The sequence below is a fragment of the Poromitra crassiceps genome (genome assembly GCF_964638095.1).
Source record: "Poromitra crassiceps genome assembly, chromosome: 2".
NCBI classification, from domain to species: domain Eukaryota; kingdom Metazoa; phylum Chordata; class Actinopteri; order Beryciformes; family Melamphaidae; genus Poromitra; species Poromitra crassiceps.
This window is the reverse complement of record NC_139624.1, coordinates 111,739,828-111,755,382: the sequence shown is the minus strand read 5'-3', so window position 1 is coordinate 111,755,382 and position 15,555 is coordinate 111,739,828. Positions and strand designations below refer to the sequence as shown.

The 15,555-nt window shown below is 42.4% G+C and overlaps 1 protein-coding gene across 4 annotated transcripts in view; it reads left to right on the top strand.

Annotated features, from left to right (window-relative positions):
- The window catches only part of LOC310772246 (uncharacterized protein), a 45,375-nt gene extending 34,170 nt beyond the window's left edge, over positions 1-11,205 (top strand). For 2 of the 4 annotated variants that reach the window (XM_083632000.1, XM_083631999.1), the window contains exons 13-15: positions 4,865-5,356; positions 8,917-8,961; positions 10,248-11,205. In XM_083632000.1, coding sequence (XP_083488126.1) covers positions 4,865-5,355 — 491 coding nt within the window. In that variant the 3' untranslated portion in view covers position 5,356; positions 8,917-8,961; positions 10,248-11,205. The remainder of the gene's footprint in view (positions 1-4,864; positions 5,357-8,916; positions 8,962-10,247) is intronic. The other 2 variants (XM_083632001.1, XM_083632002.1) reach the window with 2 other exon arrangements.
- The last annotated feature ends 4,350 nt before the right edge of the window (positions 11,206-15,555 follow it).

Genomic DNA, 15,555 nt, shown 5'->3' with positions numbered 1-15,555 from the left:
AGCTTTAATACTGTAACACTATGACCTGTCCTTGATCTAATAGTAGTAAAATGACGTGATGGCTGTGCATGATCAATATAAGTGGTATCAGCATAACAAGCATTCATTGTTTAAATACATCATTGGTCAAAAGCATTCAAGGCATTTAAGCAACCTGAATTCATGCAAAAGAGTGAAAGTGGGTGATTAAAATACGCATTGACATTGTCAAAAGAAATTTATATACGGTATATACTATACAGTATATTTGGTGCTGGGGCCGAGGTGTTCATGCTCAGAGCGCTGCTCACATTACAGTGAATGTCCCATGATGAAGTCAATGAAACACAATTAAAAGTCAATGAAACGCCATTATGTTCAGTAGACTGCGGTTTCACTCTCAAACGATCGTATCGGCACATGTACATTGTAATGTACTTTTAACTATAAAAAAGAATCCTTCCTTCTCAAACTTACTAATGCTACATGTTACTTATTCCTTCTCAAACTACTTCCTACATGGTGCTAGTCTATCAAAATATCTTAGCTGTCATTGATTGTGTTGCATAGTTGTTTTCTGTACTGTTGACAAAATGTGATATTGTAAGTTGCTTTGGACAAAAGTGTCTGCTAAATGACGTAATGTAATAATGCACATGAATAGCCAATCTTGTTTTTATTTAATGTAAATAGGCCTAGGTCTCTCTCTCAACACAGCACATTACTTGAAATGACTAAAAACGAACTGTTAGAAATCAAAGTTTACCACATGGGTCAAGAAATGTGGTCAAAACATGGCTCAGTGTACTTACTACTTGATTTCATTTATCTTCCTGTCTCTCCCTGCAAAGCACCGTGCTCCCAGGGGAGCTGCAGAGCGGCGCGCTGCTAGAAAAATCTGGCGACACGCGCTTACGGCTACGGAGGCCCCGCCCCCAGCATCATATATTGCTGCACATCATATTGCTGAGTGCTTGGGAGCGCGTCTGGAGTATGTCCCGCCCTTTAGACCAAAGAAGTAAATCACAGCACTCCAGTTCTAAGGTCTTTACACATCTGTGAAATAATTGATTTCAAACTACTCCTGTTGGTTTATAAAGCACTGAATGGTTTAGGGCCAAAGTCATAGACTGTAAAAAAAAAAAAAAAATTGGTATATAGTGAGTGTGAAGCCTCCAGTTTGGAATCTTGGAGACCCCTGGTCTTTGCGCTAGCTGCGCGAGACCAGGGGTTTCCCATAGAGCCACAGCACTGCCTGCTATTGTTCCGTGATCGGCAAGCTGCACAACCACTGGACAACCGACCTGTCAATCACACCCAAAACATTTTTTTTTAATCGTCTACCTTACTCTAAACACGTGAGTTATATAAAAAATCACCCCTGTAATGGGGATTTATTTGCTTTTGGAGCCGACCTCTCAGGTCACCTGGGACAGGTCTGCTTTCTGTCCCCACAGTCAAAACCAAAAAGGGAGAAGCAGTGTTCAGTTTTGATGCACCACATATCTGAGCAGGTCATATCTGAACAAACTGCAGGTCATATCTGAACAAACTGCAGTCATATCTGAACAAACTGCAGGTCTGCTGCCAACTCTGTTCTTTTAAATCAAGGCTGAAGACTTCTGTTTTCTGCTGCCTTTTATTAACACATTCAGTGCCACAGCGCTTCAGTAAAATTGTCTGGAGCCTGTGCCAGATTCACTTCCATTCAGTTGAAAACAGCTATAGAATTTTTTCTATTATGGCTATATTAACGGGGCTGGACTTTAATGAAAGATTGAACACTCCTGCTTCTTCCAAAGAAGAAATTTTGTTTCTAGACAGTTCCATTATGAAATTACAGCCTCTCAAAAAAGTGCACTTTCAATGGTTTTCTGTTGTTTTTTTTTACTTTCCAAGTTATAGGCCCTTTTATGAATACCTTTTGCACTCTAATTTCGACCACATTCACTGACTCTGGCTGGTGTTTTCTGATGTGGTGGCGTGTGGTGTGGTTTCTGTGAAGCCTGTGTGACACACACACCTCTCCCCCCCCCCCCCCCCCCCCCCCTCCCTCCCCCCTCTCCCCTCTCCACCTCTGAGCTGCGGGCTCCTCCCACACGCACAGTTTGTTTTCTCGTTTTTGCCCCGGACAGATCCCAGCGCGCATCATTTCCTTGATGGGCAAACGCGACTGAACGAAAAGGCATGGCCGTTCGGCTTCGGATGCTGCCTTTCTAGGAAATCGTGTGGAGATAGATAGAAGCATAAGAGCTCAGTTGTGAGCGCGGATGCAGCCGAGCCCACTCTCCGCTGTAGGCAGAGCAATATATACGGCGCTGGCAGAAAGCATGCATCGGTTTCCACTTTCTCCGCTGTCTCCTGTACAAAGTAAAGGATCTGAGGTGGGTGGAGCAGCTCCTGTGACGATGTTTAAGGTGGCGCCGTGTGATCCCTTGAAGGGATTCATGCTCACTGGCTAGGTACGACCTTAAACAGCAGAATTATGGAATAATATGAATTATGATTTTAGGACGTCCACAGACGTCCTTGGCACTCCTCGTTACTTTTTTTTAGGACGTCCACAGACGTCCTTGGCACTGAATGTGTTAAATCAAATCATTCATTTATTTACCTATTTTATACTACTATTTTAGCCCATTTTTGTTTTCTATTCTCTTAGCACTTTAATGAACTTTATTTTTTATGCCTCCGCCGGCGATAGCCAGGCCGGAGGCATTATGGATCCGGGTTGTCCGTACGTACGTCGGATGTTCGTTAACGCGATATCTGAGGAATGCCTTGGTGAAATTTCATCAAATTTGCCTCAAACGTCGACTTAGACTCAAGGATGATCTGATTAGACTTTGATGGTTAAAGGTCAAAGTTCAAGGTCACTGTGACCTCACACAGGATCCCAACAGGAGTTGAGAGGAACACCTGTGTATGGCTGCCACGATTATCGCATTACCGCGGTTATACAAAAAGTCACGCCCACCACAGGGTCAAGCTGATTATCGCATAAAAGCTTTTTCTGCTTTTTTCTCTCTTTTTTTGCTTGTAAAAGTTATGTGATCTGAAATAAATGCAATATTAGGTTTTAAATAATCATTATAATTGTGATGGAAATTTCCACTCACCAATTGGCAGTTTTCTATTTTTTCCCCCTTCTGATTTCCCCCCATTTTCTCCCCAATTATACTTTAACCATTTTATCCCCATGCTGCCCTATTGGCTGCCCCGGTCGCTGCTCCACCCTCTGCCTATCTCGGGAGAGCCGAGACTAGCACCATGCTTCCTCTGACACATGCGCTGTTGCCAGCCACTTCTTTTCACCTGACAGGGGGAGCTTCACTGGTAGGACGTAGCACGTGGGAGGATACCAATTGGCAGTGTTCTGATCGGAAAAAAGTGCTTTGAGCTGCTGGCCGCATTGAATACATGATCGGACAAGGTCCTTTGATCTGCTGGCCGTCTGGCGCCGCACTGAAAACATGTCTCTTGTGGCAAAACCCAACGTTACTTCTCCCTTTCTGCCCGATGAAGATGGAAAGCCAAATAATTTGGATGAGGCTGTGGCAAGAAAATCAATTCCATGCGAGGAAAAGCGACAAATTTCACATCGAATCTGAGGACCACTCATCATCCCACGCTATGATGCAATGAAAAGCAATGGGAGGTACCGGCTCGGGACTGTGCCAAATAGAACTATCTGTTGCCTTTGCCAGAGTGAAGAAATACAGCCTAGACAGCAACAAGTGGAGAGCACTAATAACAAGTGTATTTGGTTGCAGAGTCGGTCCCCTTCCGCACTTCCTATGTTGTCTGGTTTTCAATGATGAATGCATGCCTGCCAAATGCGTGGCTGGAATGCCGTCCAATAAATGTAGGCTATGTTGCAAAGTCGCATACTCTTATTAACAATGACGACAACACTGGAATAAAAATAGACTATAGACTTACAGTATATAAAGAATATATTAGATGAATAAATGCATCCAAAAAGCTTTATTTAAGGACAATTACCCTACTTTCTAACTTTTTCTTTTTTCGGTTACCGTGGCTGTTTGATTGGCTCTGCTAATTTGTGCGATATGGAAAAAGTCAATATCGCGGCAGCCCTACACCTGTGAGTCGGTTCTCGCCTCTGACAGGATCACAAACCTGTGTTGGGAATTGAAGGATTGCTTGGAGTTCTGCTCCTTCTAAGAATCCTTCATGATCTCATCAAAATTGGATTCATTTTGAAAGGAAGAATTGAGGGAGGTCACTCTCCGAAAACTTATAGGGCTATTCATATTCTAAACCTATAGCACTATTCATCTTCTTGTCCGGTGAGGGCGACAAAAGGTCATTTTAAGTTGTGATTACTCTTTGGAGAGGTAAGGCACACTTAATTGTATTTTGGTTGATACGGTTGGGTACCGTTCACATTTGAACCGATAAACTTATCACAATAACATTGTTATTTATTTAGAACATTTTACACATAGATGCGCTCGCAGCAGGTACCCGAAATCTGGTACCGATAGATTTGACATTTGATCGGAACTTGGTAGCAGCGATGTAATTCGGTCGGTACCCTTAAAACTACCGATTTCGGTACCTAACCCTACTGGTTAACAGTGTGAGAGTGACCACTCGATACCTAGAAGTAATGCCGCTTGATTCTATGTTTCCTTTAGGGGGGTAAAAATATCTTTCTATGTGACTTGATTCTTTTAATGCAGTGCATTTGGCCTGATTTGATTCTTTTAATGCATTGCCTTTCGCTTGTTCTTTTATATGAATTTTATCTTTTTTACTTTGTCTCAATGCTTTTAATGTGTTATGCAAACCACTTTGAATTGCCTTGTTGCTGCTATGTAAGTAAACTGGCCTTGCCTTGCTTTACAACTACTGACAGAGAGGCTGGTTTCAGCTGAAGACAGAGCCAGACGCAATAACCTCAGATTCGTTGGGATACCAGAGGGGGCTGAAAAGAACGACGCTACTGCATTCATAAACAAATTGATCTCAAAGTCCATGGGCATTGATGGAATCAAAGCAGAAGGCGCACACAGGATGGGGACAAGAGTGGAAGTTATTGACAAGAATAATGCTCGATCAATCGTGGCTCGCTTTCTGAACTTCAAAGATGGCCAACACGTCAGGGATATCGCAACGGCACAGAAACCATTAATGTGCAATGGCGTAGAGGTGTTTGTTTTCCCGGATTTCACGAGGGAGACGCAGAGGAAGCGAGGAGCATTTTCCCTCTGCAAAAAACTCCTCCATGAGCACCAGATTAAATTTGTCATGCTCTACCCTGCACGTCTGAAGATTCTCATCGGTGGAAATAGCTTCAGAGTGTTTGACAACCCACACGAAGCCATGGAATACATCCAGAGTCTTTGAGGTATGGTTGGCACTGTACTGTGTGTTCTGGAAACTACAAGACTTTTCTAACCGGGTTATGGCCATTGACTGTATAAAAGATGCTACCACAATGCAAAATTGAAGCCAAAATATCTTGTTTGAGCTGCCATCTTGGTTGCGTGACACAATTTGATGCCTGAGTCTGCACCGTAGATTCGGGTGGTGGGATGATGCCCCCTCGGCCATCCCCGACGTCTGACGGGGGTTTGAGGCTGGCTGTCACAGCTGTCAATCAGCTCTTTTTATGTACCGTAAATTCCGGACTATAAGACGCACCGGTGTATAAGCCGCGGGACCAAAATTGACTATTTTTTTCTTCTATAAGCCGCACCGGACTATAAGCCGCGGGTGTTTTGATGTTTAATTACCATATGAAAGGGTTCGTGCACAGAGAGGAATGTCGGGAAAGAGATCGCTGTTTGGGGAAGCTCCCATTTATTAACATTTCAACAAAACAAAACAAAAGTCAGGTCACTAATCCCCAGACAAAATCACACAACAATAGGCTACCGTATATGTGCAGCAAACCTGTAACCAGAGAAGTCAAGTCACTAATCCTCGTCTTCCTCTTCTTCCTGCGTACTGAAACCACCAAAGTCCTCATCTTCAGTGTCGGAAACGAACAGGTTCAGGGTGGCTTCGTCAACCACTCTCCTCTCTCCTTCAGGTGCCATGGCACGAGTCCGATACCTCACGAGTCCGACACCTCACGAGTCCGAAAAAAGAGGCTAACTTCCCCCAGACCCTAACCCAAAACCTAACCTCTCCCACCCCCACGCCTAAACCTAACATCCCCCAGACCCTAACCCAAAACCTAACCTCTCCCACCCCCACGCCTAAACCTAACCTCCCCCAGACCCTAACCCAAAACCATGAGGTGTCGGACTCGTGAGGTATCGGACTCGTGAGGTATCGGACTAGGGGGCAGTCCCCGTGGCGTCATCCTCTTCATCCCGCAGCAGTCCAGCGTTTTGGAACCCGTTGGTAATTGTGGATGTTTTCACACTCCTATAATATTCCGTGATCTTCCTTTGTGTGAATTCGCCGAAGTTTGTGATTTTCTCCTGATAGTCGGGAGGGAGTTGTTCAGTAGTTCTCCCCCGGACGGACAGTCCCTTTTGCCCAGGTTACGCGCGGCTGCTCTGTTTGATCGGCGGCTGCTCTCTTTTAATGCGAGATTGACTGCTTTCAACTTGAAAGCTGCCTCGTGTGAATTTCTGCGTACCTTCCCCATGGTAAGTGAGAGTGTTGCTTCTACTGCTCGTCTTGTTGTGAATATTCCTTGATCTTCCTTTGTGTGAATTCGCCGAAGTTTGTGATTTTCTCCTGGTAGTCGGGGGAGGGAGTTGTTGCCCGAGTGGCCGTTTGCTTACCGTAATTACCATATGTAAGTGGTCACGCACAGAGGGGATTGTCGGGAAGAGATGGCTGTTTGAGGAAGCTCCCATTTACCGTATTACAACATTTCAACAAAACAACATAACACAACACCACCGTTGTTTATTTTTACAGTGCACACAGTGTCCGCGGTGTGGTGAAAAGAGGGCAAGAGAGGAAATTAAAACAGAAGTGGATTTATAGTTAGAAAGAGTGCTAAAAAAGAGAGATTTTTTTTTTTTTTTTTTTTTTTTTCTGAAAAAATCCATAGATAAGACGCACCGTTATATAAGCCGCAGGGGCCAAAAAACGGGAAAAAAGCCGCGGCTTATAGTCCGGAATTTACGGTAGTCAAATAACTAATTAAAACAAACTTGTCAGAAAAATGAGCACTTGAACATACATCAGTGTGATTTGATAAGAACTACCTAAAATGTCAGAGACCATCTTTGGGGGGGAGGGATTTGACGTGTACTTATCTGCTAACATGGAGGGGGTGAGATTTATGACCTATACTGTAGCCAGCCACCAGGGGGTGATCATGGTGTTTTTGCTTCAATTTTGGGGAGCTGTCATGATGTCAATCTTTGATACAGTCAACAGGGGTTCCCAAAAGTTTTTGGCTTGTGACCCCATTTTGACATCAGAAAAATATAAGGACCCCAGGCATTCAAATTTTGGTACATCGGTATTCAAATTCAGAATGCTGACTTTATTCTCAAAATTCTGACTTTAATCTCAGAATTTTGACAATATCAGAATTCTGACTTTAAAGTGATAATCACAAAGATTTTCATGTCAATAAATGTCTGTTAAGTGTAGGGGTAGATTCCCTGCCTACCAACACGAGGGTCGCAGGTTCGCGCCCCCGTGTTACCTCTGGCTTGGTCGGGCGTCCATACAGGCATGATTGGCTGGTGTCTGCGGGTGGGAAGCCGGAATGAGGGTATGTGACCTGGTCGCTGCACTAGCGGTCGAGTCGCCTGTTCGGGGCGGAAGGTAACTGGTGGGAATAGCATGATCCTCCCACGTGCTACGTCCTGACAGTGAAGCTCCCCGCTGTCGGGTGAAAAGAAGCGGCTGGCAACTGCACAAAGTGCACATGTATCTGAGGAAGCATGTGTGTGTCTATGGCTCTCAGCAGAGGGGGTGGGGCAGCAGGGGGAATTGGCCAAGTACAATTGCGGAGAAAAAACGGGTGGGGTTGATGACGACTTAATCCAAAAAAGTTGCACTGCTCAGTTTCTAAATAATTACATTTACATTACGTCATTTGGCATTTGACGCTTTTATCCAAAGCGACTTGCAATATTACATTTTGTCAACAGTAGAGAAATCTAAATCAGGAAATAAATAAATGTTTGTTAAATCACTATCACCGACTAAGTTAGCACAATGGTGATTGAGCCTATGGCCCATTGACGGAAGCCTATGCATTTTCAGTATTGCAGCATTTATGAGCTCATCGCCATAGGTGTCTCCAAAGAGGACGAAACAGGAAATCTTCGGAAATTCTAACTTTTTCTCAAAATTCTGACATTGAAGTCTGAATTCTGACAAATTCCCTCTCAGAAGTCTTCCGACTTTTTTTTCTCAGAAATGTGACTTTCCCCCCCCCAGAATATTAAACTTCATTTTCAGAATTCTGACATTAAACTCAAAATTCGAACTTTATTTTCAGAATAATGATTTTATTCTCAGAATCCTTCAGATTTTCTGCTGCAGGATTCTGCCATTTGACCTGCTGCTCATGCGGAAGTTCAGGTGGAGAGGGTGGGTAGGATCATTGAGGATCTGATCAGCCTTTTTAAGAATAAGGTCATCGTACAACTGTGCTGCAGACACCTGATCGACCCAGTGATCCTGCTTGCTGTCTTGACCATGCGCTCCAATTTGGCATGATCTTGGACACGCATGTTGCCAAAGGTGCAGATCAGGCCAAAGGACAACAGTGGATAACTTTTCCACCAAAACCCCTGTTTTCTTTAACCCGGGGGTTCTGATTGGGAGCACCATCCCAAATAAATGTGGAAAAAAGCTCACACAAAAAACGAGTTATTGAAATTATGCATTTTAATTGTGTTTTATAATGTGAATTCTTGAGCACATTTTTTATTTTAATCTAACCAAATTTTGGCCATTTCTGCCTCCGCTGCCCACTAGATGGCGATCTGAGGCCCACTGGTTGCCTTGAAGAGCATGATGCAGGTTAGACACCACTTTGCATTAATATGTGGGACTTTTATGTAGTAATTAGGATTCTTTTTTGTTTTTTCCCCACACATAGCTGCATCTAGACTGGTTTTTGTGAGGCATCTGGCAAGCTCACATAAAAACCCACAAATCTAGCAATAACATCTGTGATGATTTTAATACACAATCAATAAATGTTCCCTCGGAACATTATCTCCGTCCGCCGACCGTCTGTCCCGGTCTGTCCGCCCGTCGAGAGGCCGCTTACTGAAGTACATCACCTCCACTCTGCAGCTAAAACTCCTCCCCTCTGTAGCTGAAACTGCTCTCCTCTTGAGCTCCAGCGAGTGCCACTTGCGTCCGTCTCCGACGATAAAGTTATCCACCTCAGACCATTCTACAGCCGGCTTACACGAGCTGAGATGGTCGGTCCCCAAATTATATTTCCAAATAGGCGATATTTTGAAAAACCGATTGCATATTGGGACTCAACTAGCTTTTACTTCTAGTTATGTTTGACTACTGAAACTAGGAAGTGCCATATTAACCATAGATAGAGCCCAAACTAAACTGAAAGTAAACAGTCAAACTATCGTACCAGACAGAGGGTAAAAATCCTGGTTTTGGTGGTAAATTATCATACAAATACGATAATTTTCGTACGTCTGGTGTTTTGGAATGTTTTCTGCTGTACGCATTGACTATATTATTATTACAGTAAGTACAGTAGCCCAAGTGCCATCACAGGTGTTATCTGCACAGATGGCTTTTTTCTCAATATTTCTGCCCTGGGGGCATGTTTTAATTTAGTTTGAGTTTTTTGGGGATATTTTCATAAGAATCTTGAGAACTAACTGTAATTTTTATTTTTATTTTTACCTGCACCACGCTCTTTTAACGGGTAATTGGTTAAGGCTTAACCTATTATTGGAACACATTTCTGGATATGTATACCCAACAATTTATTTATTTATTTTTTACCCCTTCCCTCCCCTCCTCCCCATTGATCACAAGCTAATCAGATCTGAGCCAGTCCAATCCTGTCCTCTCACCTCTGCTTTCTCTTCACAAATCTGTTTGTTTCCGTTTTCAGTTAAAGCCACTTCTGACCCCTTTAGCCCTGACAAGTCAAGTTTATTTGTATAGCCATAATTCACAAGCATGTCCCAGAGGGCTTCACAGAAAATATGTCTATATTAACCATAATATGTCTGTGAAAATATGACCCCAATTTCTCTGAACTGCTTTGAATCCAGCTGACCTCGCACTGTCTCTTTCTCTGTCTCTCTCTCCCATTCTAGGTGCCAACTGGTGATACTGTACATAATGAAACGCCAGTCGTCTGCACCGCACTGAGTTTTTATAACCAACCAAATGGAAGAGAGCGCTTCCCTTCCTGAAAAGCAGCACAGTGGATATTGTGTGGCGACATGTTGGCATGACAGACTGGCAGTGATGCATTTAATCAAAGTGAAACTTGGATGTCTGCGGTGCTGGAGACCCTTCTTCATCTTCACATTCTGCAGCTGTATGATCTTTGTTATTTTGTTTTTATTTGTGTCTTTGTTGCTTTCTCTTCTCCCATTTCTCTTTTCACATAGGAGCCTGCTGGTGACTGCAAAGTAATTATTTTTTAACATTTTTCTTTTAATCAAAAGTCTGCTGGTTGAATGTGCAAGTCTGTAGTGTTACAGATCTCGAAACGAAATAAATCCCCACATCTCTAGTGTCAGTGTGGTTACAATTAGGGATGCACAGTATTTTTCTTCTTTTTTATGATATTTTTCAACTCTTTTGACCAATTGCCAATACAGAATATGCGTTATTTCCCTCCACCCAATTTGAGAGAATATAAAGTCTCTCCTGTACTTTTTTTTATGCCTTCGATACAGATGACGTGTCGACATCATGCATCCCTAGTTACAATAGGCTACTATAAATGACTGTCACATGATCATTGTTCGTACACTTATTGATTTCTTTCCTGCCATCATTCATCAATATAACCACCCATTTATCAGTGAAGTATGCATCACCATTAAGTTTGACCACTTTTTTCTGGGTCCTGCTGCTTTCTGACTGTTTTGTTAATGAAGAAAGATGATGTCATGGTTGATACTATAGGAAGAGGTTTGATGCAACAGCTTCTATGTAGTTGGTATTTGTTTTCTAGATGTTATGTATCCCAGGCCAGACGTTACAGACTACTGACCAAAGGTCCTGCAGGTGACCCCAATAAAACATTTTTGTTTCACTCTTGACTGCCTCACTGTCGTCTGTGTTTAAAGCAGCAGACGTGTCCATGGAAGTTCATTCTGATCCTAGTGCATCACCATTCAATTGTGTCATGTGTTCTTGACTTCAGATGCGGACTGCACCATCGGGCGCTTCGGGCAGATGCCCGGTGGCCTGGCATGGCCTGCATTTTTTTTTTTTTTTTGCAGGCCAGGCCACTCACTGAACAGCAGGCCAGTATGTGTTGCGCAGATAGCAGGCAGGCAGCCAGGCTTGCTGTTCAATGGTGCCAAAATGGTGAAGAAAACAGGTGCAGAGAGGTGGAAAGCAAGGAGCCTATGTTGTGTCTTGGCCTAAACTACAATATCAGTGGTCATCTTGGATTTTCTCAAAAACCTATTTTTGACAAACTCCTCCTAGGCCATTTGCCCGAATGAGCCCAAACCTTATGCATCATCTCTGGACTTCCCTGATCTAAAGTTGTAAAAAGAATTTGCATACGTGAAACCATTTTGAAATGATACATTTCTAAACTTTTGTGTGTTTGTTTTTGTTCTTGTCCTGACGTAAAAGTGTGTGGATCTCAGAAATCATAAGCCCCACATCACTCAAACCTTCCACATACGTTCAACATGTCAGCCACTACTTAGAGAAGAAAATTACATTAATCCACCAGATGGTGCAGCTATAACAGCCAATTCCATGTTTTGGGTTTATAACTTAACGGTGAGTCCTAGAATCAAAATTCCACGTCTACTGGATTCCCTGGAGCATTATGCATCTAACCAACTAGGCCATGCCCATTTCAGTCTGCTAGATTTTCCGCCATCTTGCATTTTCTCAAAAACCTATTTTTGCAAACTCCTCCTAGGCCATTTGCCCGAATGAGCCCACATTTTTTCTGGGTCATCTCTGGACATCCCTGATCTAAAGTTGTAAAAATAATGTGTAACCATTTTGAAATTATTTTTATTATTTTTTACTTTTATTGAAACAAACCCTTCACTGCCATAACATGGCCGTCACTGCTGTCACTCCAACTCCCAGGATGCCTCCACACAGAGGTGTCAGTACATACACACACACACATACACCTACACACACACATATATATATATATATATACACAACCACCTAATCCTGCAGTGTGACTGACAGCACTCTGAGCTAATCAATCAGAGTTGGGCTCTGTGGTGTGTACTTTTAATATCCAATTCAACCTTTAACCTTCAACTTGCACACACACATCACCAACTCAAATGACCACAGACGAAATAGAAGAAGGCATCCTCATGCTCAATCACATCCGACATAATAGGACAATCAAATCATAGCCCTGACTCAGACTCCAAGACTCGACAGTCCCTTTACAGTCCAGAAACCCCGACTCAGCCCCACACAAGGACAAAATGGATTGATACATTTCTTTTTACTTTAAGTTTTTAATTTCATACAAACTATTATTTGCAATAAAAATCTATTGTTTGAATCATATATCTGCCTCTTTTGCTGTCTTTTGTCCCAGTTTTTTATGCATTACATAAACTCCTTTAGTCAAACTTGAGCTTACACTTTTTTTGCCAACTTGTAGATGTCCACTGTCCCCAACGTTACCTTTTTAAAACATCTGAATGACAGCTGTTATGACCCTGGCCTAGGGGAACCAAGAGGCATAACAAAAGACAAGGGAAACGTCGGTGTAACTTCAAAACATAAAGTATTTATTAACCCAAACCAAACTAAATAAACCATGACATGTGAGAATCAGTAAGTCAGTAGTGTAAGGCATGTGTGGATGAGTCTAGTGTGTGAAGGGTGTTGCATGGATAAAGCAAAATGTTGAGGTGAGTGCAGGGTGGGGAGAAGAAAGGAATGAAATCAAATCTAACAGCCTCAGCCAGGAGGGCAGAGTTTTAAAGCTGGAGTGAGCACCGGGCCCAGGTGCACTCCAATTAGCTGATCAGCCAATCTGCCCTCCCAGAGTCCTGAGAGCAAAACAGAAGACAAGAATCAAAGCATATAAACAAACTACATAAAGCAAAGGGAAGGTGCAGTGGGAATGTGAAACATAAATAATAAACGGGACCGTCACACAGCGACAAGTAACTTGTTAACTGATAACCTATTAAGCCACTAACAGTTTGACTTGAAGGGTGATTTACACACAACCTGAATAGTCATCTTGTTATACCTATACAGGGACACTATGAATGTACCATGTGGAGTACCTAGTAACTGTTAGGATTTGAATTTAATTAATGACAAATGGTTCAAATTCTGGCCTTGTGCTTATGCAGACCACTAGACCAGGTTTATGACTACCACCACCACTACTACAAAAGCATTGGCTTTTCATTGTGAAACCAATTACTTGGATCACCATTCAGGAACAGTTTGTTTAATCCTTTCCTCACTGAGCACATCTATAACCATGATCAGAAGTGTAGAAGCAGCACACTATCTTCATCCAATGGACTCAGAACACCACAAAAGCAACACCTCAGTAAGCTGTCCACTCATGGCTAACAAATCTAAGCTTATCAGGAACCTAGGATTTGAAATTATGACACTTTGCCTAGAAAAAGTCCATTGCCTAATGAGCCTCTTTGACAGCCACCATTTGGCTCAACACCACCACCACCACTGCTGCTACTATTACTTACTACATATTACTTACTACAAACTTGGTACACTTGTGCACATATCAACTCTGACTAAATGTGCAAATCAGTGTCTATATTATCTGACATACCCCAAAAGTCACCGGAAGCTTGTAAAAATTTATTTTTGTATTTGCATTTAACCTCAGACGAGACAAGACAGGACACTGCACTCTTCCTTAAATGCAGTTTGCGGTGAAGCTTATGTACAGACTCAGAGGCATGTTTTTGTTTTTACGTCTTCATATTATACTTGCAGTTATCTAGGCAATGTTGAATTCGTTAATGAACAAATAGGTAACATGTAACATCACGTTAGCATTATAGATTCACCAAATCGCTTGTTTCAAACGGCCCAAATTGTTTGTCGCCGGCATGTGTGTCTGCGTGTGTTGGCCTGGCCTGCATGGTATCTAATGCCCGGCCTGAATTATGGTCCCAGCCCGCCCCTGCTTGACTTAAATATGTGCATGTGAGCTTCAGGAACTTGTTTTTACTGTGATTTTTGCTAGACCTGAGGCTGATGTTTTCTGATTAGTGTGAAGAAGAGCAAAAAAGCTGCATGGACTAAACTTGGGGTTCTTATCTGACTGGACCACATGAAGGTCATACAAAATTAGATTGAGGCACGAGACCTACTTGTAAGTTGTATTTGACAAATACTTTTAACAAATTCTGATTCAACAAACTAAGCAAACTTTACCTCATTCATGTTGCACAATTGTCATTTTGATGCCATGTCAGCTTGACTGAGCAGCATTAGCATGGACAACAATCTAAAGCCAAATCTCTGATTGGCTGATATTCAAAACTAAGGCACATACTGTACCATAAGCAAAAAGTGTTCAAAACTAAGGCACATAAGCAAAATGTGTTCAAAACTAAGGCACATAAGCTAAATGTGTTCAAAACAAGGCACATACCATAAGATACTCCTGTCAGTGCCCCTGACCAAGGCATTGGCAAAAGAACTGGAGTTGGTCCCCGGGCGCTGCACTGCAGCTGCCCACTGCTCCTAGTTCTAGGAAGGTTCCTAGTAGAGGATGGGTCTAATGCAGAGGATGAATTTCCCCATGGGGATAAATAAAGGCTAACTTATAGGCAAAATGTGTTCAAAACTAAGGCACATACCATAAGCAAAATGTGTTCAAAACAAGCGTACAAGGTACAAACACAGATCTGATGTCTTTTGTCAGTGTTACTCTGCTGATGCATATTTTAACAGTTGACCAGATATGAGCAGCAGTGTGTTCAGGTTTAGAATTAATCCCTTTATTTCAAACAAAGAGTGAAATGACATAATAAAAACAGCTCAGCTTTTCATCGGTTTTATAAAACCGAGGATTTCCTCCACCACTGGTAATAGCCTACTGGTAATATGGTGATATGAGACTATACTGTATGGTCTTAGATTTTGGATATGGTGATATGGGATAAGCATTGTCTTCCTTATTTTAAAGGCTGCATTACAGTAAAGTGATGTAATTTTCTGAACTTACCAGAATGTTCTGCTGTTCTATTATTTGTCTTTACCCACCTACTCATTATATCCACATTACTGATAATTTATCAAAAATCTCATATAACACCTTCCCCCCCAAAAGGAATCAAACATTTCCCCCTAAATAATTTTTTTTGATTTTCCCAAACTACCTAAGGCCTGAACACACCATAAAACACGCCAAACAAACAGAACACAGGTTATCTAAACCTC